The sequence below is a fragment of the Molossus molossus genome, unplaced genomic scaffold, assembly GCF_014108415.1.
Source record: "Molossus molossus isolate mMolMol1 unplaced genomic scaffold, mMolMol1.p scaffold_m16_p_15, whole genome shotgun sequence".
Taxonomy (NCBI): domain Eukaryota; kingdom Metazoa; phylum Chordata; class Mammalia; order Chiroptera; family Molossidae; genus Molossus; species Molossus molossus.
In genome coordinates, this window is record NW_023425350.1 from 21,535,302 (window position 1) to 21,554,314 (window position 19,013).

Genomic DNA, 19,013 nt, shown 5'->3' on the forward strand with positions numbered 1-19,013 from the left:
TTCTGTGTATGGAGCATTCCCGGTGCGAGGCCACCTGCTGGGACAGAGCTTACAGAGGTGGAAAAGCTAGATGCATGGTCTGTTTCATGAGGTTTGGGGACCAGCACTGTCTTCTGTTGTAGCATTATGAGCTGGTGAGCACCTGCCCACAGCACATGTGTTTTATTTGGCTCACATGGAATCATAACATTTTTTTGTTATTAGTTTTGCCAGTGTTTAAAAAGTAAGACATTTGCCCCAGCCAGCTTTGCTCAGTGGTTAGAGCGTTGTCCCGCAGACCAAAGGGTTCCATTTCAGGTCAAGGCTGCGACCTGGATTGCAGGTTCAAACGCCGGCCCTGGTCAGGGCATGTGCGGGAGGCAATCAATCAATGTGTCTCTCTCAAATTGATGTGTCTTTCTCCCTCCCCCCTCCCTTCCAATCTATCTAAAAATCAATAGAAAAATATCCTCGAGTAAGGATTAACAACAACAAAATTTGAGACATTTCATACAAAACTTCAGATTTCTGACTTCTTTTGACAAATCAGAAGACATGGCAGTTGTCAGACTGACCACAGTTTGTCCTAGCTCAGTGGACGCTGCCTCCCATTCATCAGAGACTACACCATTCCCTACCCCAGAGATCCAGTGTTGGAGTCCCCTCATTAACACAAACTTCCCTCGTTGTCTGCCTAACAAGACACCCAAGTCAGTCACATCGGCAAAGACCTGTTTTCCAAGTAAGACATCGTTATGCCAATATTGCTAACCAGATATCACTTTCAGGCTCACCCAAGTAGGTTCATGGAGTGTATTTGGTTATTATTGGTTGTTGACACATCCTATGCAATATATCTAAATTGAATTATGGTACCAGATAAAATTATAGATGGGAACAAAGCTTGTGTATCATCCATTATCATGTGTGATCAATATACAATTTAATATCCTCTTGAGAAGAGTCTCCTTGTGCATCCCACTTCACTTTGTGTAGCGGCTGCTTCCTTAAGGCATCTGTGAAACAGGGATGGTCCTGTCCTGCACACAGGGGGCCCCTGGAGATGCGAGTGACCGCTGTTCAAGGGAAGGTGGACACAGTGCACTTGCTTTGTGAGCAGGACTTTCATGATCTGAAATAATGCGGGGACAATTTTACAGGAAAGTCGATTTTATTATGTTTGGAAAAACACTTTAGGTGACAGAATCGGGATGAAGAAATATATGACCTGATGCATGAAATTCTTAATTTAAATGTTGTGTTTAGTAGCTAGAACGGTGACTGGAATAGTCCCTGGCCCATATTAAGTGATTAATAAATATTTGTTGACTGAATGAATGATTCAAACATGACATTTTATAATGTCAATTTCTTTTTTAAATAAGCAAGAACAAGAAGATACATCATTGAAAGACTTTTTTTTTTTGCCTCTGAATTTTCTTTTGCTTCCTCCTTCTTTCTCTTCCCCTTCTCTCCATACCCATACACATTATGCCTTATCTTTACAAAAAATGTATATTAGAGGAAATTTCCCATGCCTCAGTGGTCAAAGAAAGGACAGGCCTTTGATTACCTTCATTGTTGATGACCTGGTGTGATTAGTTGGGTGTCTTAACATGGAAGGGCATGAGTGAGAATTATCAGGCTTATTTTAAGTCTCATGACTCTTTTGTTCCCGGTAAATGGGACCATGTGTTTTAGGTTTTCTGGATTGTATTTATGCTCTCCAATCTTGATCTCGTTGTTCCTGCCTACCCTGATCTTTCTCTCCCTCTTCCTCTGTCCAAGTCCTCCCAAGTAGGCCCTAATTCACAAGTTCCTGTGTGAATCAGTCTTGATCATTTCTGTCTTTGGTGGCCCCTACACATAATCATAATATTAGTAGTAACAGCTATATTAACAGCAATAACATCAACAACACTAAATTACATTTCTTAGATTTTACTATGTCCCAGGTCCTGTGTGAAGTACTTTATATGCATTATTCCATTTGATCTTGATAAAAATTCAATTCAGCGGGGACTTTTATGATCATGCCCATTTAACAGATGTGAAAACTGAGTATCAGAAGGCAATAACTGGCTCAAGGTCACAGAGTTAACCAGTGGCTCAGCATTTGAACTCAGACTCACCCACCCCCAAAACCTCTCCCTCATGTTTTATACCGTCTCCCTGAACAATTTGTATAGCACTTAGGGCGGGACAACTTATTTCACATTTAGCAGGTGTTGCCTTTGTTGATATGAAGACTTTTGTGTGTTCAGGTTCTATTTATTCCAATAAGTTGTCAGGGCAGGAATGATTTTATACCTTTTTATATCACCAGGACTTAGCACAAGGCCCTAAAATAATAGAAACCTAATCATTTCACACCTGCCAGAATGACTACATTTACAGGTCTTCTTTTATGCATCTGGCCCTGCTTTTTAACATCAAGGATGCCTTACCTCCAGCTCAGTGCTTAGCACTTAGAAGCTGCTCAATAAGTATTATTGAGGAATTGGGTCAATGGTTCTTGTTGATGCTAATGACCATGCGAGGTTTAACTTTTTCTCTTTTCGATTTCATTTTCTACCACGGCATGCCGTCTTTGTACTGTTCCGCACTTACTCAAAATGATTAGACATTGACTTAAACATTAAGTTTGAAAAGCATTTCAGCAATTCAAGTAAATGAATAAATATGAGCCAACATAATTATTTATCCATTTTAATTTCTTGTAGCTTTCACTGGACCTCTATCACACAGAAGATGATATTTATAAACTGTCACTGGTGCTGGAGCCTAGAAATTCTAAATCGGTAGGTGTTGCTTTCTCTCTGAGGATCGGTGCCCAACACCATGGTGCTTTATGATCTAAAGACTGAAGAATTAAAAAACCTATATTATTCCCTTTAAGCAATGAAACATCTTACCCATGACAGTTTGACAATGATTTCTTAACATAGGCTATAAAGAACGTCATTTGCAATTATTCTATGTTCCTATTGATCTTCTATGGGTTGTGTCCCCTTGGAGAGCTCATCTACATATAGGACCAAAAAAAGCAAGCTATAACCCATCTTAATGATAAAAATCATTTAGACCTTTGCAGGCTTTTAAAAAATCTCATTCAACATAAATTAGATTTAATAAGTTTGAAATACCCTGATCATAACTCACGAATTTCTCTACTAATGATTGACTCAGCTCAGAATTTTAATATTACATTGGATAGTGTCACATGTAATTGAGGGCTGACTCTTAGTAAAGAAACATTATATAATGAGACTGAGGAAAATGCATTACTGAATGAACACTATTCATCACTTTTAGCAAGTGGACTATACCTTAGGTGTGTTTTGCACCAATAAAAAAATATCTAGGTGAATTTGAATTTGAAATTTACAATGAGGATGAGGAAGAAGTGTCTGCGGTTGCTTCTTATACCAATATCCTGAGATGCGTTATTTAATGAAGACCTCATGCTTATCTTACCAGTGAACTGTGGCACACTGCCAGCAAGTCTAGACCCGAAGTCTGTCCAGCTATTAATACCTACTGTTGATTCTGCAGTGAGACAGAAAGAGGCAGCATGACTATGAGCGCTGCTCTCTGGCCCTGGGAGGGCGTGGACGAGTCTCTGTCAGCTGACTGGGCATCCATCCTTAAAATAGTGAGTGCGGTGGCTTCATCAGCACTTCAGCTCCTGCCAGTCCCAATGCCCCATCCCCTGGGGGCACCGCAGATCGGAACCATGTGGGAAGATACCGCAGAGACCAAGGGAGGAGTGGGGACCCGAATTCCTGAAAGTAATCATACTCAGAGGGAGCTAGAGAAAAACCCAACCTGACTGAAGGGCGAAGGGGGGTGGGGACTTGTAAGCCCCTCCCTCATCCCGTAGCATTGATGCTGCGCAGCTGGCCCGGGTGTGGTCGGCTGTACTGCGCATGCGCACCCATCTCCCACCCCCACCGCCTTCCTTTCCCCACGACCAGGTGCCTGTTGCTACCTGTGGTCTTTGGATGCCTTGCAGGCATCCTGTACATGTTTTCTCGCTAACTCTGTTGAGTACACCCAGTCTAGTGGGCACAGGTCTTCAGTAAGGGGGAGAACTGGGGTTGGGCCTCACGCTCCCTACCCAGGCTGCAGGACCTTTTCCCAGCGCCCCTGTGGGGCCGGCTCGACCGCTTAGCACACTTGCCTGATTTGTGCTCTTGATTTACTTTACTATCGGGATACTTTCTCTTGCTGATTTGGGAAGACATTTCCATCAAACATGGAAAGGTCTTCTTGTCAGAGCAGAAACTTCCACAACCCCTTCCAAGCGCTAAAATCCTGTGAGTCTATAAAACACATTTCCCAATCCCTTTCGGTCTTTTCTCTAATGGAAGGCCATCCTATGCTGTGCTTGGTGTTTGACCAGTGCTGACCTCCGGAGCCAAGCGGGAGTCAGGATGATACCCCACGAGCCCACACCCACACCGCGAGCCTTCCTGTCCAGAGTGGGACGCTCGGGGCTTCATTAGTTCGTGTTTTACTTTGGGTCTCAGAGTTTTCACACGACCTCAAGGTCAAACAAAATACTTAACAGTTGTACTTATAGAATAGTTAAGTCCAAACAACTTAATATTTATGTTTAACAATGTAGTACCCACCTGAAAAAATGTATTACACAGACATTGAAATAAAAACATTTTTTTTTTTATTTCACTCATAACCACAATTCCTTATGAATGGATGTGTGTGCCTATTGGACACTGTACAGTCTCTCAAATCTTGGAATCAGATTGGCTACTGCCACCCTTATTTCTTGTTCCACGTTTATTTTTTGCTTTGGGAATATATATCATTGAAAGCAATGTGGCACTATCTAAGGGGTGACCCATGAACTATTTCAAGCTGGTAGTTTGTGTGGTGTTTGACAACTACTGGTTATCACTGTCCCTTGAAATTTGAAATATCTTTTGGTACCCCTCTGAGTTCTTTACAGTACTGTGGGCAGGGTACCTTGCTCTACAGTTTGGGGAGCATGGGTTTATCCTTCATCAGATCAACAAAATAAAAAGCTTGATAGAACAAGCCATAATGTGTAGAGGTGTGTTTGTGCGTGTGAGCAATGGTCTGTGGGAGTGACTGTATCCAGATGGCAGGTAATTTTTGGTCCTGTTTATAGCCCACAGGATGCCAGCAACACCCGCCTCACAACATTCTTAGGGGCTTAAATCAGTACAGTTACTTCTCAATTCCTCTTGCAAAAATGTTTATTCCCAGTTTAGTATAAAAAACAAAACAAAACAAAAAACACCTGTGAATACAAGTTTGCATGCATGCACCAGCCAAAATATTTACATTATGGGGGGTCCCAGGGAGAGGATGTAAATTGAACAGCACTCTTGGCTGGTCTCCCAATAGGACTGTGTTTTTCACTTGTGTTGCGTAAACATGTTACGCGTTATCGCCAACATCTTGTCCCCATTATTAAGTGAAAATGCCTTGCAAGAGCATGGAAGAACCTATTTAGAAAGTTAACAAAAGAGGGCTAGAGAGACCTAATGATTCAACAAAAGGTCAGAAGTGATTAAGTGTATTAAGAGAGATGCCATATAAGGACATAAACTTGGCCAACCACTGGTAACCATCTACTGTACACACCTACTAACTTATCACTAACACCAAGTACTAAAGAATTAGGTAACTGGTATTCTATATATTTTGTATTATACAAAAATCTGCATGGATTGTTATATAGGGGTTCAAGGATGTGTTAGTAATATTTGGGGAACTTGGCTGAGATTTTTGGATGGGCTGGGAGAGCAATTATTGTTTCCTATTTAAAATAATAGACTCTAGATTGCTACTGAACAAATGCACCATTCCAACATGTATTTTGTTACAGATCAGATTCCATTGACAAAAGATGTTTGTTTTCAAAACATTTAAGTGCTCTAAACATAAAGATTTTACTGGGGATATTAATATACAAAATGTATATGTCTTTCTCAGTGTCCCTGGTCCTAATTGTTCAAGGCCCCAGGTAAAGTTGACAAATGTGTGTGTTTTCTGTCAGCAGCCTACCTCCCCGACTACACCCACCAAGCCTGTGGTGCCCCTGGAGTGGGCATCGGGCGTGATGCCAAAGCCGGACCCCACAGTCATCAACAAGCACATAAGGAAATTAGTTGAGGTACGTGGTTGAAGGAGTGTTAAAAGTGAGCACTAGAAGGCCCCTTTCTCTTTCCACAATAGCCTTTGGTTGCCCAGGAATCAGGAATCCATGGAAACAGACCCCCGGCCGGTAGGAGCAATTCAGCAGACTCTTAGCTCTACCTGGCATTAGCCTCTGGGGCAGAATCTCCGAGAAAGACCCTCTTTCCCCCTCTCCTCAGTCTGTTCTCACTTGTTCTCACCCTTGGATACTTTGGATTCCTTTCTTTCTCCAGCACTTGACACCTCTGTCATGACCCCTGCAGCTTGAGGGACTGTTTGGGGAACTGACTCATTCAAACCCACACGGGTCACTATAACACGCTCTGTACACTGGTTAGCTGAGAGCAGTCAGGTCTTGTACGTTGGACGGCTGCTCTTGCTGTAGGCATCTGGGGGTCTGTCTCACGACAGCACGATGCCATTGAGGTAGGAAACATCACTTAACGAAGGACAAGGCTCTGTCAGCGTTTTCCATATGGAAAGAGGGGTGGCAGTGCCAATGTGGGGACAATGGAAACGCTTGCTTGTGACATGACCGATTCTCTGACCTTAACTTCCACACACCTGCTTCATCAGCCTCTTCCTCCTCACCTCCTCTCGTACAGCCGGAGTCTGCGTGTTTTCTTGAATGTCTGAGCCAGCTTCACCTTGAACTTGGAATTTCTCAGCAGCTGCCAGCTGAGATAAATCCTTGATCTTGGTTTTCCCCAAAACTACGTAGGGATCTGAAGCTGGGCCTGACATCTGATTTTGTGATGACAAAGAGGATATTCTTAGATTTCTGGGCAGTGAGCCTTGTAACCCCTGTAACCCGCCAAAGACCCCGGCTGGACATAGCCTCCCGTGCCTTCTTTTCCCTGGTTTCGGCGGCGGTTGCCAGCGGGCATGTGGGGCCTGTGTGGCATCCGTTCCTCGATTCATCGCTGGCAGACTCTGGCCCAGACCCTGTCTCAGCCTGGGGCTGTGGCTGCTGCCCCTCGGTGGCAGGGATGCTATCTGTGGTCCCCGGGCATTTCTGCGGGGACTGCGGAACCAAGACATCTCAAACAGTTTTAGGCTATTCTCAGTGTGTTCCCTTCTGCTTGAACTTTAGAATTAGTTTGTTCATTTAAAACAAATTCCCGTTGGGATTTTTACTGGAATCACATTAAAAGTATACTTTAAGTTTTGAAATAATTTCACCTTTTATAGCTCCATTTTCTATTGTGAACCCACCAAGCCTAACTCTTGCTCAACCCCGAGGTCTCAGTTTAGACCTCACTTTCTCCAGGAAAACTTTTAAAATCCACCCCCACCCTCACCCCACCCCGTAACGCTGTTTATCATTAGCGTTGCACTTACCTTGTTATACCATAAAGGCTCTTGATTTTCTTATCTCTCATGAGATTCTAAGCTCCTTGATGGAAAGAAGAATATGTTAGTTAACTCTGCTTTCCCAGTAATAAGTTCAGAGCCTGACTTATTAGTGGTCATTTAATAAATATTTGTCTTTCCTCTGCAGTCTGTTTTTAGAAACTATGACTATGACCATGATGGGTACATCTCCCAAGAGGACTTTGAAAGTATAGCTGCCAATTTCCCCTTCTTGGACTCCTTCTGTGTGCTGGACAAAGATCAGTAAGTTTTCATTGTGTATGTTAATGTAATGTCCTGAAGCAGAAAACTACTATCAGAGGAGAGTGAGGAAATTGTTCAATTACATCTTGACAGCTTCCACCCTAGTGCATTGATGACTCTAACTCTTCACTGCATTTTTTTCTTGGTGACCATGAACATGACTGGTGGGATGGAATCGTAGGACAGATCATATCATCCGTGCTAAGTATAAACACCCACTTTAAATTAGCTCAGCTCTCCATTTCCCACATTCTTTCTACTGTTCAGCTAGTTCATCAACCCCAAAACCTCCAACGAGAAAGGTAGAGAAATAGTGTTAGAGTTGGCCTGCTACAGTCCTCTGCATCAGTAAACCTGCAGGCAATCTTCAAACTCACTAAGAAAGTAAGATTTTTTCTTTCTTTTTGTTGGATTACTTGTGGTCATTATTAGAGTAGGTTATGGCTGCAAATAGGCAAGAAGTATCTATGCTTCCTTTTTTTTTTTTTCTTTATTGATTTTAGAGAGAGAGGAATGGAGAGGGAGAAAGAGAGAGAACATTGACTGGCTGCCTCCTGCATGCCCCCCACTGGGGATCCGGCCCACAACCTGGGCATGTGCCCTGACCGGGAATCAAACTGGCGACCTCTTGGCGCATGGGTTGACGCTCAACCACTGAGCCACACCAGCTGGGCATTTTTTTTTTTTCTTCATAGCTCAAAGGTTGTTTTTATAAACAAAAAATATATTTCTCTTTATCTTCAAATAATTCCTGAGACATTAAATACATTTAAAGGCTAAAACCCAGCTTATTCAAAAAATGATTAAAAAATAATTGCCAAAAAAAGTCTGGCATTAATAATTTGCTTAATTTTTAATTGTATGAGATTAGTTCAGAGTTTTAAAATCATCTATAATGAAATGCTGGGTTTATATTGGTGAAATGTTCATATTATATCATATTAAAAACCTCTAATATTTCTGTTGGTTATAAGAATTTAAAAAAAATTAAATCTGGCCCAGCTGGTGTGGCTTGGGGATAGTGCATGGTCCATGGACTGAAAGGTCCCAGTTCAATTCCCAATCAGGGCACATGCCAGGGTTTTGGCTTGATCCCCAGTAGGGGGTGTGCAGGAGGCAGATGATCCATGTTTCTCTCCCACATCCATGTTTCTATCTCTTTCTCCCTTCCTCTCTCTCTAAAAAATAAATAAAAACATATTTTAAAAAATTAAATCTGTAAGTAATTCAACATATCAAGGAGAGCCTTGGTATTTATTATATGTGTCTTAAAATCTTAACTTATCTTTATTGTATATCTAGAACAAAAAATAGTTTTTAAATGGGTTAAATTACTAAAAACATAAACTTCCTTTACAAAATAAAATTTAAGTTACTGAAAACTGCCCACTTCTTCTCTTTGTTTCCTTGAGTACATAGAACATGAATTTAAAATCACTTCCCAGTCTTCATTTCTTTTCTCTGCTGCTTCTTTAAATGGAACTGAGACTGCCCAGCAGATGTATAACATTTTTTCCCCCCAAAAGTGAAGGTTTGAAGTACTCGTGGCTTACATGATTTCTTTGGTCAGACAGTCAGATGTGTTGATTTAGAGAGAAAGCGGACCATCCAGGAAGAGAGTCTAGCAAGTTGCTGAAGATGTGGCCCCAAGATTCAGGAGGAGCCAGGGCTGGAGAGGTAGACGGGACGTCTCCCGCCCAGGGGGGTAAGCCGGAGTCCCAGGCATGTGAGCCACATGGGGCCTGAGGAATGCGACTTGGGTGGCTCCTCTCCCCACAGGTAGAAGCTAAACGAAAGACGTGGATCCTGCGGAAGAGCCGCAGAAGGAGGGTTGTGAAAAGAGAGGGAAACCAGGGAGGGGAACACGGGTCCACGGAGGAGATAGTGTCAAAAGGGAGGAAACCTGTCCCCGTGTCACATGCCGCCAGCAGGTCAACAAGCTCCAGGCATGAGAAGAGGCTACTTGAGGATGTCACTTGACAGTTTCAGTAGAATGGCAGGGTTAGAATCCTGATTATAGGGAGTAAGGAGCAACAGAAGGAACGGAAAAATGTCTAATGAAGACTCTTTTTGAAAACTCTTGGAGTAAGAGAAAAACGAGAAAAGATAAGTGCAGGAGATGGCAGCAGGATCGAGGAAAGACATTGTTAGGAGGGAAGCCCTGAGCATATTTGTAAACAGAGGCATAGTGGGTGAAGAGAGGGAGCAGAACCTGGGGAGGCTGGAAGTGGGGGATGGGAGCATGACTTCCTCTGAGACAGGATGACTCCAAGAGAGGATTACCCGTGGCCGTGGCCTGGATGACATCAGACTGAATAATTATGAGAATGGGGGGTCCAATGATCAGTTTCCTGCCTTCATCTAGCAGCTGGATCCTTGCAAATGTATTGTGAGGCAAGGGCTAGAAAGGAGATGTCTTTATGGAATCTCCTATATGGTAATAAAGGAGACTTTCTGTGCTGCAGTGCACGGGACACACACACACATACACACACACACACACACACGCACACACCCCTTCCACTTGCTAAGAAAGCCTTTGGTACGTCAAGCCTATGAGAGGTGCTCTCCTCCCTTCAGATGTAACAGAGAAGTGAACCTTCCTCACCTGCTTTTGACCACAAAGGTTTGGGGGTAAATGATTCAAGTGTGGCGACCACGTTGCAATATGGTATTCAAAGATCCCTCCCTTCTTTGATTCTCTTCACAGGGATGGCCTAATTAGTAAAGATGAAATGATGGCTTACTTCCTGAGAGCTAAGTCCCAACTACACTGTAAAATGGGACCAGGATTTATCCATAATTTCCAGGAGATGACCTATCTCAAGCCAACCTTCTGCGAACACTGTGCGGGATTTGTAAGTCGGTCTTCTCTTCTCTTCTCTTGTCTGTAGTTATGTGTGCGGCATTCTGAGAAGGTCGGAAAGGGATACACTAAACGGAATCCTTTGACTGCTTTAGAGCAGCGGTAAAGCATGAGGGCTCCCTGAAATCAAAATTTAAATGAAAAACAAAAGCAAGATCTGCAGGTATAGTTATGTTCTTTCTAGGAATGCAGGGCCTGCCAGAACAGGGAAGACTGGTCAGCCTGTTAACTCTGTGAGCAATTTCTCTACTTAATCCCTGCCAGGGAAGCATTCCACCCAATGAGCCCTGGCATTCATCACGAATACGCATAAGTGGTGCAATTAAGGAGAGCATTCATCTTAGCCGGTTCCTCCCAGTTCTTATTTCATATGGCGTCAGTCACCAAAAATTCATCATGGCATGGCTCAATAATTTATAACTCAAAAAGTAAAAAATATATATTTTTAGAGAGAAGATGGATATAATAATAAATAACATTCACCCGGCACTTGACAGTAATGAACTACTTCCATAGACATTAGTGTACTTACCCCTCAGGACTAGCTGTGACATGGGCATTTTACTCTCCCCACTTGCTTATGAACACAGGCAGTCCAGAGAGGATAACCCAAGTTTCCCAGGAGTACCTACAAGAGTGACCAGAGCTGGGACTCAGACACAGGTGTTCTGACTGAACCCTGTACTCTGCCTACACCACAGTGACAAACAAAGACTGCACACTTCACTTCCCCACGTTTGATCATCCTTTGGCAACTTAAGGTCAGCTTTGGTCCTGGTATTAAACAAAGACTCTTGGGCCCTGGATGTCTTCTAGTTGACACCCACTCTCGGTGAGGGTGGCCCAGCAGGTGACTATTGCTCCTCTACCAGATGCCAGAGCTCGGTTACGTTAGCTTCATATCCAGCTGTGGACCCATATGTAATTCACAGCTGGCAGTATATACTCTACTAAATTACATTTCCCATCCCAGCTCTGAGGGGCCCCAAGGCAGGAGTTTGTGTTTAAGCACACGCCCCTCTGACAAGGGGTAAGTAAGAGTCAGTGATTACCTCCACGATGGCCCCAAGTGGTCACAGCAGCTGACGTGGTCAAGAGCAAGGCCAGGCAAACAAGCTCTCTCCATCCACCCCAGGGAAGGAGAGCTTCTTCTATCAGCTTCACCACTGGGACGGCACTGCCTGCCTGCTGGATCATGAAATAAAGATGTCTCCCTCTTCATGTTTCTCTCTTCTGCTGGGCATTTCTGCATGTGTTGCCACCTGAAAAATACTGCCGTGGGCTGAGGCCACCTGTCGCTCTCTTCTGCAGAGCGGGGCCAGTGAACCTGTCAGGCCTGGCACAGCACAGCCAAAAGTCAGGCTGAGAGGTCTGTGGTTGGTGTGGTGTGAGAGTTGAGGCCCTTACAAAGCTCAGAGCTGGTCTCTGCTCGCCAGTCCTTCTGGATGTCTCTGCCTTTCATGGAGGCACCGGTTCTGTAGAAGCAACAAGGTAGTGTTTCTGGGGAGCATCCATACTCTCCCCAACTCATCAGAACCAGTTTGCTGGCACTCGGTTCCCGATGAGCCCTGACTTCGAATCTCAGTTCTGTCCCTTATACTAACTCTTTGTTCTTGACCAAGTTATGGACCGTCTCTCTGTTTTCCTGTGTGTAAAGGGGGTTAATACTTACCTGTTATATTGTTATGATGATCACATGATATCAGACAGATGCATGTCACATACCTCAGAAATATAGATAGATAGATAGATATAGATAGATATAGATGTAATGTATTTTAGTGTTCCTTGATACTTTTGGAGTTTAATGGAAATTAACTCAAAGTTTTAATAGTCCTTTTTTATTTTTCAAAACATATTTAATCATTGGTACAATTTCATTGGCTCTTTACTCACAAACATTAAAACAAACAAACATTAAAACAAACAAACAAAAAAACTCCATTGCCTGGCTGGTGTGGCTCAGTGGTTGAGCATGAACCCACGCACCAAGAGGTCGCCAGTTTGATTCCTGGTCAGGGCACATGCCCAGGTTGTGGGCTAATCCCCAGTGGGGCCATGCGGGAAGTGGCCAATTGATGTTCTCTCTCAGCAATGTTTCTGTCTCTCTCTCCTTCTTCCTTCTTCTCTCTCTAAAAGCAATAAAGAAAAAAAAAAACAACTCCATTGGTTTCAAAGAGATTTGTAAATATAATTCTATATCATTGAAAGGCACTGTAGGGGAATGCAGGGAACCACTTATCAGTACCCGGACTACCTGCTTTTGAAATAAATTCTGTTTTAAGGGTACAGAGGACAAACAGACACTACTTGAAATACACTGATTTTACAATTAGAATTCCAGAACTGAAAGAGGTTTGCTAATTCCCTCATTTGAAGGTCTGGAGAAGTTAAGTGACTTCCCTAAGGTAGTATGGCTCTTTAGCAGCAGGTCAGTGACTCATCTCCAGGTCTCCTGAGTCCCAGTCCAGTGTTCCTTACACCACAATAAATCCTCCAAATGCTACAGCAGCCTGAGGTCTGCACTCAAAGGCCTGTGGGAAGCACTACACACATCTCCGTGAGGCCCCCCTCTGCTGTCCTTGGCTGGGGCGCTGACCAGAGCCCCTCCTGCGCGGCGTTGTCTCCCGGTCATTCAGTAAACCTTCCAAAGCAGTGTCCCAACTTCCTCCCCTGTGAGGACTCAGGCTTGACCGCGTCTTTTTCAGCAGTTCCTGCAGTTACGCTAATAATGTGCCATATCCGGATATTAGGATGCTTCCCAAACCTTATCCTTTCTTGTCCTAAATTAGTGGCTTCTGCTCACACACCCAACACCCAGGAGCAACGGCTTCCTGTCTTTCTCTCAAGTGACACGTTCTTCGTTCCCTACTTACTAGCTATGAGACCTTGCAGAGTGACTTCCCCGCTCGGTAGCTCAGTCTCTTCATCTGTAAAAATGAGGAAATTCTTATTTCCTATCCCATAAGAATATTAGAGCATTGGATGAGTTAATATACAGAGCTTAAAACTGCTTTTCCCATAGTAGTTCAGTCCACCTCAGCTCTCATTGTTATTACTGTTATTACTGTTGCCAAAGGCCCACTGATATTCTTATCACTACAAAGTCTCCCAGATCTGGAACCTTGCAAATTACTTAATTTCCTGGATCATCACACTTACCTGTTATAAAAAAGTAAACAAAATTATCTTGACTGGTGCTTAAGGCTCTGACATGAAGTCGCTACCGACCACCCACTCCTTTTGCTGTCTGGTCTCCTCCCGGCACCTGAGGCCTTGTCTTAATAACCCTCCTCGTCCCCAAGGTAAGAGGTTGCCCTGGCCCAGGAGGCATTTGCACCCTCAGAATGTGTCTGAAGAACCAAGTAGCTTTTCAGGCTCAAAGGAATCCCTCTCCACTGGGGAGCAGCCTTTGTAATGCCCTTGACCCACGTCACATTGGTGGCTGCTTATTCTTGTCTTGTGTAGGGCTTAATGCCCACGCTCAGGGCGCCGCTCCCCTGCAGTGCATTGTGAGTGGCACCTCATCAGCCCCAGTAGGCCACCGGCCCTGCTTCTTTCAAAATTATCTTATTAACTAGGGATCAGTCTCCTAACCTAACCATGAAAAGGTTTGGAATGAGCTTCCCCAGCTTAAGCGAAGCCTGTTTCATTCATCCACACTGTATGTTTCTGGGGTCCCTGGCACCCACACGCAAGTGGTGTGAAAGGCATCAGAAAGAATGCGGGAAGGCCCCTTCTTCACAAAGTGTTCAGTGTGTCCGGAGGGCACAGACACCAGCACCAGGATGGTGCCCGGAACTGCCTGGGCCTTCGCATCTCTCCAGGGACATTTGTCACTTCCTGGGTCCCGCTTCTTGGTTGGCTGAGTCTGAGCCTTTTGTGCATCTCCCGCCTCCCCGAGCCCAGGCACAGGCCACAGGCTGAGCACATGCAGAGAATGAATACATGAATAAATACTAGATCCTTTCCTCTTCTGTGTTCTTTCAAAGTACCAACGCTACTCGGAAAAGAACCTAGTAAATGATAAATGCTTTCGTGGGATGTGCACCGCTTGGGTTGCTTCGTTTCCCACAATGGGCACTGAGAGCAGAGTGTGATTAAAATGAAAGGCGAAGCCAGAGAACGTCTCCCCCATAAACTTTGCTGAGAGCGCAGATGTTAAGGACCCATAAACGCACCGATGTCGGTTTCCCATCCCAGCTCCCTTTGGCTCCCAGATAGAAAAGGGAAGCCGCATTCCTGTTATCACCCCAGCTGGAGCGGGCTGGGACGGCTCTTCTATCTGACAGGAAGGGTGTCAGGGCAGCTACATCCTGTTTGTGCGCCACTAGTCACCACGCTTCCCAGGACTTCCTCCTCTGTGGCCTTGTTTTCTTTCCAGATTTTTCCTCAGATTCCCTGACATCCCTTTGTCTTTTGTTACAGCTCTGGGGTATAATCAAGCAAGGATACAAGTGCAAAGGTAAATCAATGTGACTGTCTTAACATTTTTAAATGTGACATTTGGGACAAGAACCCAATGTGTCTGATGAAACCACAAAAACTCTTGGCATCATGGAGAACTTGGGTCTCTGGGGCCACTGGAGAGTTCACGTGTCCAGGAAAGGACTCCCGGAGTTCTGCAGAGCCCAGGCTGGGTTGTTAAAGCTGGTCAGAAGAGGAAGCACACCACCCCTATCAACTACAGACATCCAGCCCCTTCCCTACGAGGTCCTGCTCACACTCACCAGCACACGGATACGGTGGGAATTCCGGGACAATGCTGGGTTGTGAGAACTTGATCCTGCAGGGGCAGGACACACACACATGCAATACGTACACACTGCTTTCCATTCGCACACCGCTATTCCCTTCTCTCCTAAATCACAGGTGATGGTGAGAAAAGAAGAGAAACTTGAAAACTTACTTTTGTCCCTTTCAATGAATTCATTTGCAGAGCTCCCCCATTCAATTAAAAGCTATAAACAACGGAATAAATACGTATGTGATGAAAGCCATACCCATGCAAATTACTAGGCATTTAGGACCAGTAAGTGCTGCTTGTGCACATATGCTTATTTCGCATTCTTGGTATTTAAGAGATTGTTGAATATTTCATGTAGACTCGTTATATGAGTTCTTTTAAGAATCTGATCATGCGCTTGAGAAATATAATAAAATTGCAAAAGGAAACATCTTGATCACAGGATGCCTTCAGATTCCTGTTGGTCCCTTGTGATGCCTTTTTCTTCAGCCACCTTTCAGTATTCGGCCCTGATTTTGCATGAACAGAGTGCTTTCCCGAATCTCTGTGGGAGCACCTTTTAGGGCTCAAAACTAGATTCTTCCCTTTAGTTCTTTGTATGAGTGTCTTCATGTATCTTGGACTTTTACTTTCAAGTAGCAAAAACTCTGCAATATCTTACTGCTCGGTAGTTCTATCCTGGTTTCTGTCCCCCGTACCCTAAAACACACACACACACACACACACACACACACACACACTTAGGAAAATGCGTATTAGTTAAACTCTTAGATCATCTTTGTACATACAGTATTTTCTCTTAAAGGCACAGAAAGTGAAAAAACTAAAATAGACTGAACGTATCATTACAACTTGATCTTTCTATGATATCATTACAAGACCATTTGAAACAAGACCATTTGGAGGAAAATAGGTATTGGAAATCATTAGGTCCTCTGATAGTAAGAAAGAAATATTGTCTTTAAAATGATCCTATATGCCCTGGCCGTTTTGCTCAGTGGTTAGAGCATTGGCCTGCAGTCCAGAGAGACCTGGGTTTGGTTCCCGCTAAGGGCACGTACCTCGGTTGCAGTTTGTCCCCAGCCCTGGTTGGGTCGTGTGGATGGCAGCCACTCGATGTGTCCCTTTCACATCGATGTTTCTCTCTCTCTCCCTCCCACTCTATATGAACAAAAAATGGAAAAATGTCCTCTGGTGAGGCTAAAAATAATACGTAAATAAATAATTTAATTAATTAATTAATTAATTAATTAAAAATGATCCTATCTGCTCAGTGAATCTAAGGGACACGTAGGACTCACATCAGATGACATAATTGTTAGCTATCTTCCAAAGTGGCCAAAAAGTTCTATGCCAAGTAGCAATTAATATTCTCCTTTTTTAAGTAAACCACCCTAACGGGAAACTTCACGGAATCTGCTGCCTGCCATTCCAATGCCATCGTCAAATCTCGATCACATTTATTGAGCATATGCCCACTCTGCTTTTAGTTTCTGTGCAAAGAAAGGAGGCAGAAGATATAATCACTTGCCCTGGAAACGGTTTTGGGAAATGGAGAATAAACATGCAGACAAATACTGAATGGAGGGACCCCTCCCTGTAAGTGGTCAGCGTCAGTAGTTGGTCCTGGGGGATACTCGAAGCTGCGGCTTCTCGCCCTCATCCCGGCTCAGGGGGCCCCTTTGTGGGGAAGCCACCTTGGCCTGGGAAAGAACCTCAGACCCCCGTGACTTGCATTTCCTCGGGGGCAAAGGCCACTCAGCCTCGCCCCTGCTTGTTGGCTCCCCCGCACACCGACGACTTGTGTAGAACAATCTGAACAAATAGAGGAGAACTTGAGGAATTCCAGGAAGGCGGCGTGTCCCACTGGCCCTATTCAGCTCCTTCCTAGGCACACTGCGGGCTGAGCCAGGCTCCGAGATGCAATACAGATTTGAGGATGGGGGAGAGGAGGGCAAACAGCTCAGCGGGAGGCTCAGTCAGCACCAGAGGCACTCGGATCCCACTAATCATTTGTGATAACTTTGGGATTTTTCAGATTGTGGAGCCAACTGTCACAAACAGTGCAAAGACCTCCTGGTTCTGGCCTGCAGGAGATTTGCCAGGGCCCCCTCCTTGGGCAGTGGTCATGGGTCGCTGCCCGGAAGCCCCTCATTGCCCCCAGGTAACGCCTTCTACTTTCTTTCCTACGGCGATTTCCCTCTGCTCACCTGCCCACACCTGGGCTGCGGGTGGGTTCTGGATCTAAACCTGGTCAGAGTCATTATCAACACCACGGCTTTCTCCAGGGTGAGCAGCAGTGGCTTCAGCCCTGAGTCCCCCTCACTTCTCTCTGCTTTCAGGTCTCACTAACACGCAATCACCTGCAGCCCATTTATTCTGCCTCTGGTATGTTGCGCTGGGACCTTACCTGTCAGAATCCTGTTGTTTGCACCAACTTGGATGGTTTGCTATGAAGCAGTCAGATGCCAAATAATCACGATAATCTTTCCAATTCCAGTGCAGGATGAGGTATTTGAGTTCCCTGGTGTTGCTGCTGGACACCAAGACCTGGACAGCAGAGCCATCACACTGGTCACAGGCTCCTCTCGCAAGATCTCCGTGAGGCTGCAGCGGGCCACCACCAGCCAGGCCACTCAGACGGAGCCTGTGTGGTCAGAGGCTGGCTGGGAGGACACAGGGTCTCACACCTTTCCCAAAATGAAATCCAAGTTCCATGACAAAGCAGCAAAGGACAAAGGCTTTGCCAAGTGGGAAAACGAGAAGCCCAGGGTACAGGCCGGCGTGGATGTTGTGGACCGGGGCACCGAGTTTGAACCTGACCAGGATGAAGCAGATGTGGATGAGACCAGACAGGATGGGGAGGTCAGTGCTGGGTCAAACCACAGATAAAATCAGATGAGAAGCTGACAGGGGTGGGGATAAGTGTTACGGGAGGTCTAGGAGGCACCCTGGTAGTTTTGAAAGCAGAATGGTTGGGAATCAAGACCTATCACTTTTTCAGTCTTGTCATTGGCTGGTTATATGACCCTGGGCAAAATGGTGTCTTCTCTTTGCATCTCAGTTTCATCATGTGTAAAAATGAACGGGATGAGCCCGGCTGGCGTGGCTCAGTGGTTGAACATCGACCCCTGCACCAAGAGGTCACCTGTTCAATTCCCAGTCAGGGCACATGCCCAGGTTGTGGGCCTGATCCCCAGTGGGGGGCATGCAGGAGGCGGCCAATCGATATTCTCTCTCATCGATGTTTCTATCTTTCTCTCCCTCTCCCTTCCTCTCTCTCTCTAAAAAAACAAAAACAAAAACAAAGGGGGAAAAATAAACTGGATGAGTCCTAAAACTTAGTGAAGGTGGCCATGTCTGTGTACTGAATGCTGTCCTGGGGACCCATGACTATTGTGTATATTCATTATACCAGTGTACTCAAACAGTCAGCTTAGGTTTCCAAGTTAGAATTAGGAGGCAGTAGAAGTGAAAGATGGTAGATAAAGGAGAGGTAAACACTCTTACCCCTATTTAAAAAGGGGTAAGACAGCCTCAGGGAGTGGTGAGAATCAGAGACATGGGGACCTCAAGGTTCACTATACCAGGCTCTGCCTCCACACAGAAATTACA

At 44.8% G+C, this 19,013-nt stretch overlaps 1 protein-coding gene and 1 pseudogene across 8 annotated transcripts in view; one reads left to right on the forward strand and one right to left on the reverse strand.

Annotated features, from left to right (window-relative positions):
- RASGRP3 (RAS guanyl releasing protein 3) overlaps positions 1-19,013 on the forward strand; it is a 75,409-nt gene that overhangs the window by 53,075 nt on the left and 3,321 nt on the right. For 5 of the 8 annotated variants that reach the window (XM_036262393.1, XM_036262391.1, XM_036262388.1 and 2 more), the window contains 7 exons: positions 2,703-2,780; positions 6,029-6,145; positions 7,670-7,785; positions 10,496-10,643; positions 15,080-15,116; positions 17,437-17,562; positions 17,899-18,263. In XM_036262393.1, the coding sequence (XP_036118286.1) occupies positions 2,703-2,780; positions 6,029-6,145; positions 7,670-7,785; positions 10,496-10,643; positions 15,080-15,116; positions 17,437-17,562; positions 17,899-18,263 (987 nt within the window). The other 3 variants (XM_036262396.1, XM_036262394.1, XM_036262395.1) reach the window with 3 other exon arrangements.
- On the reverse strand, positions 6,630-7,494 carry LOC118631072 (annotated as a pseudogene).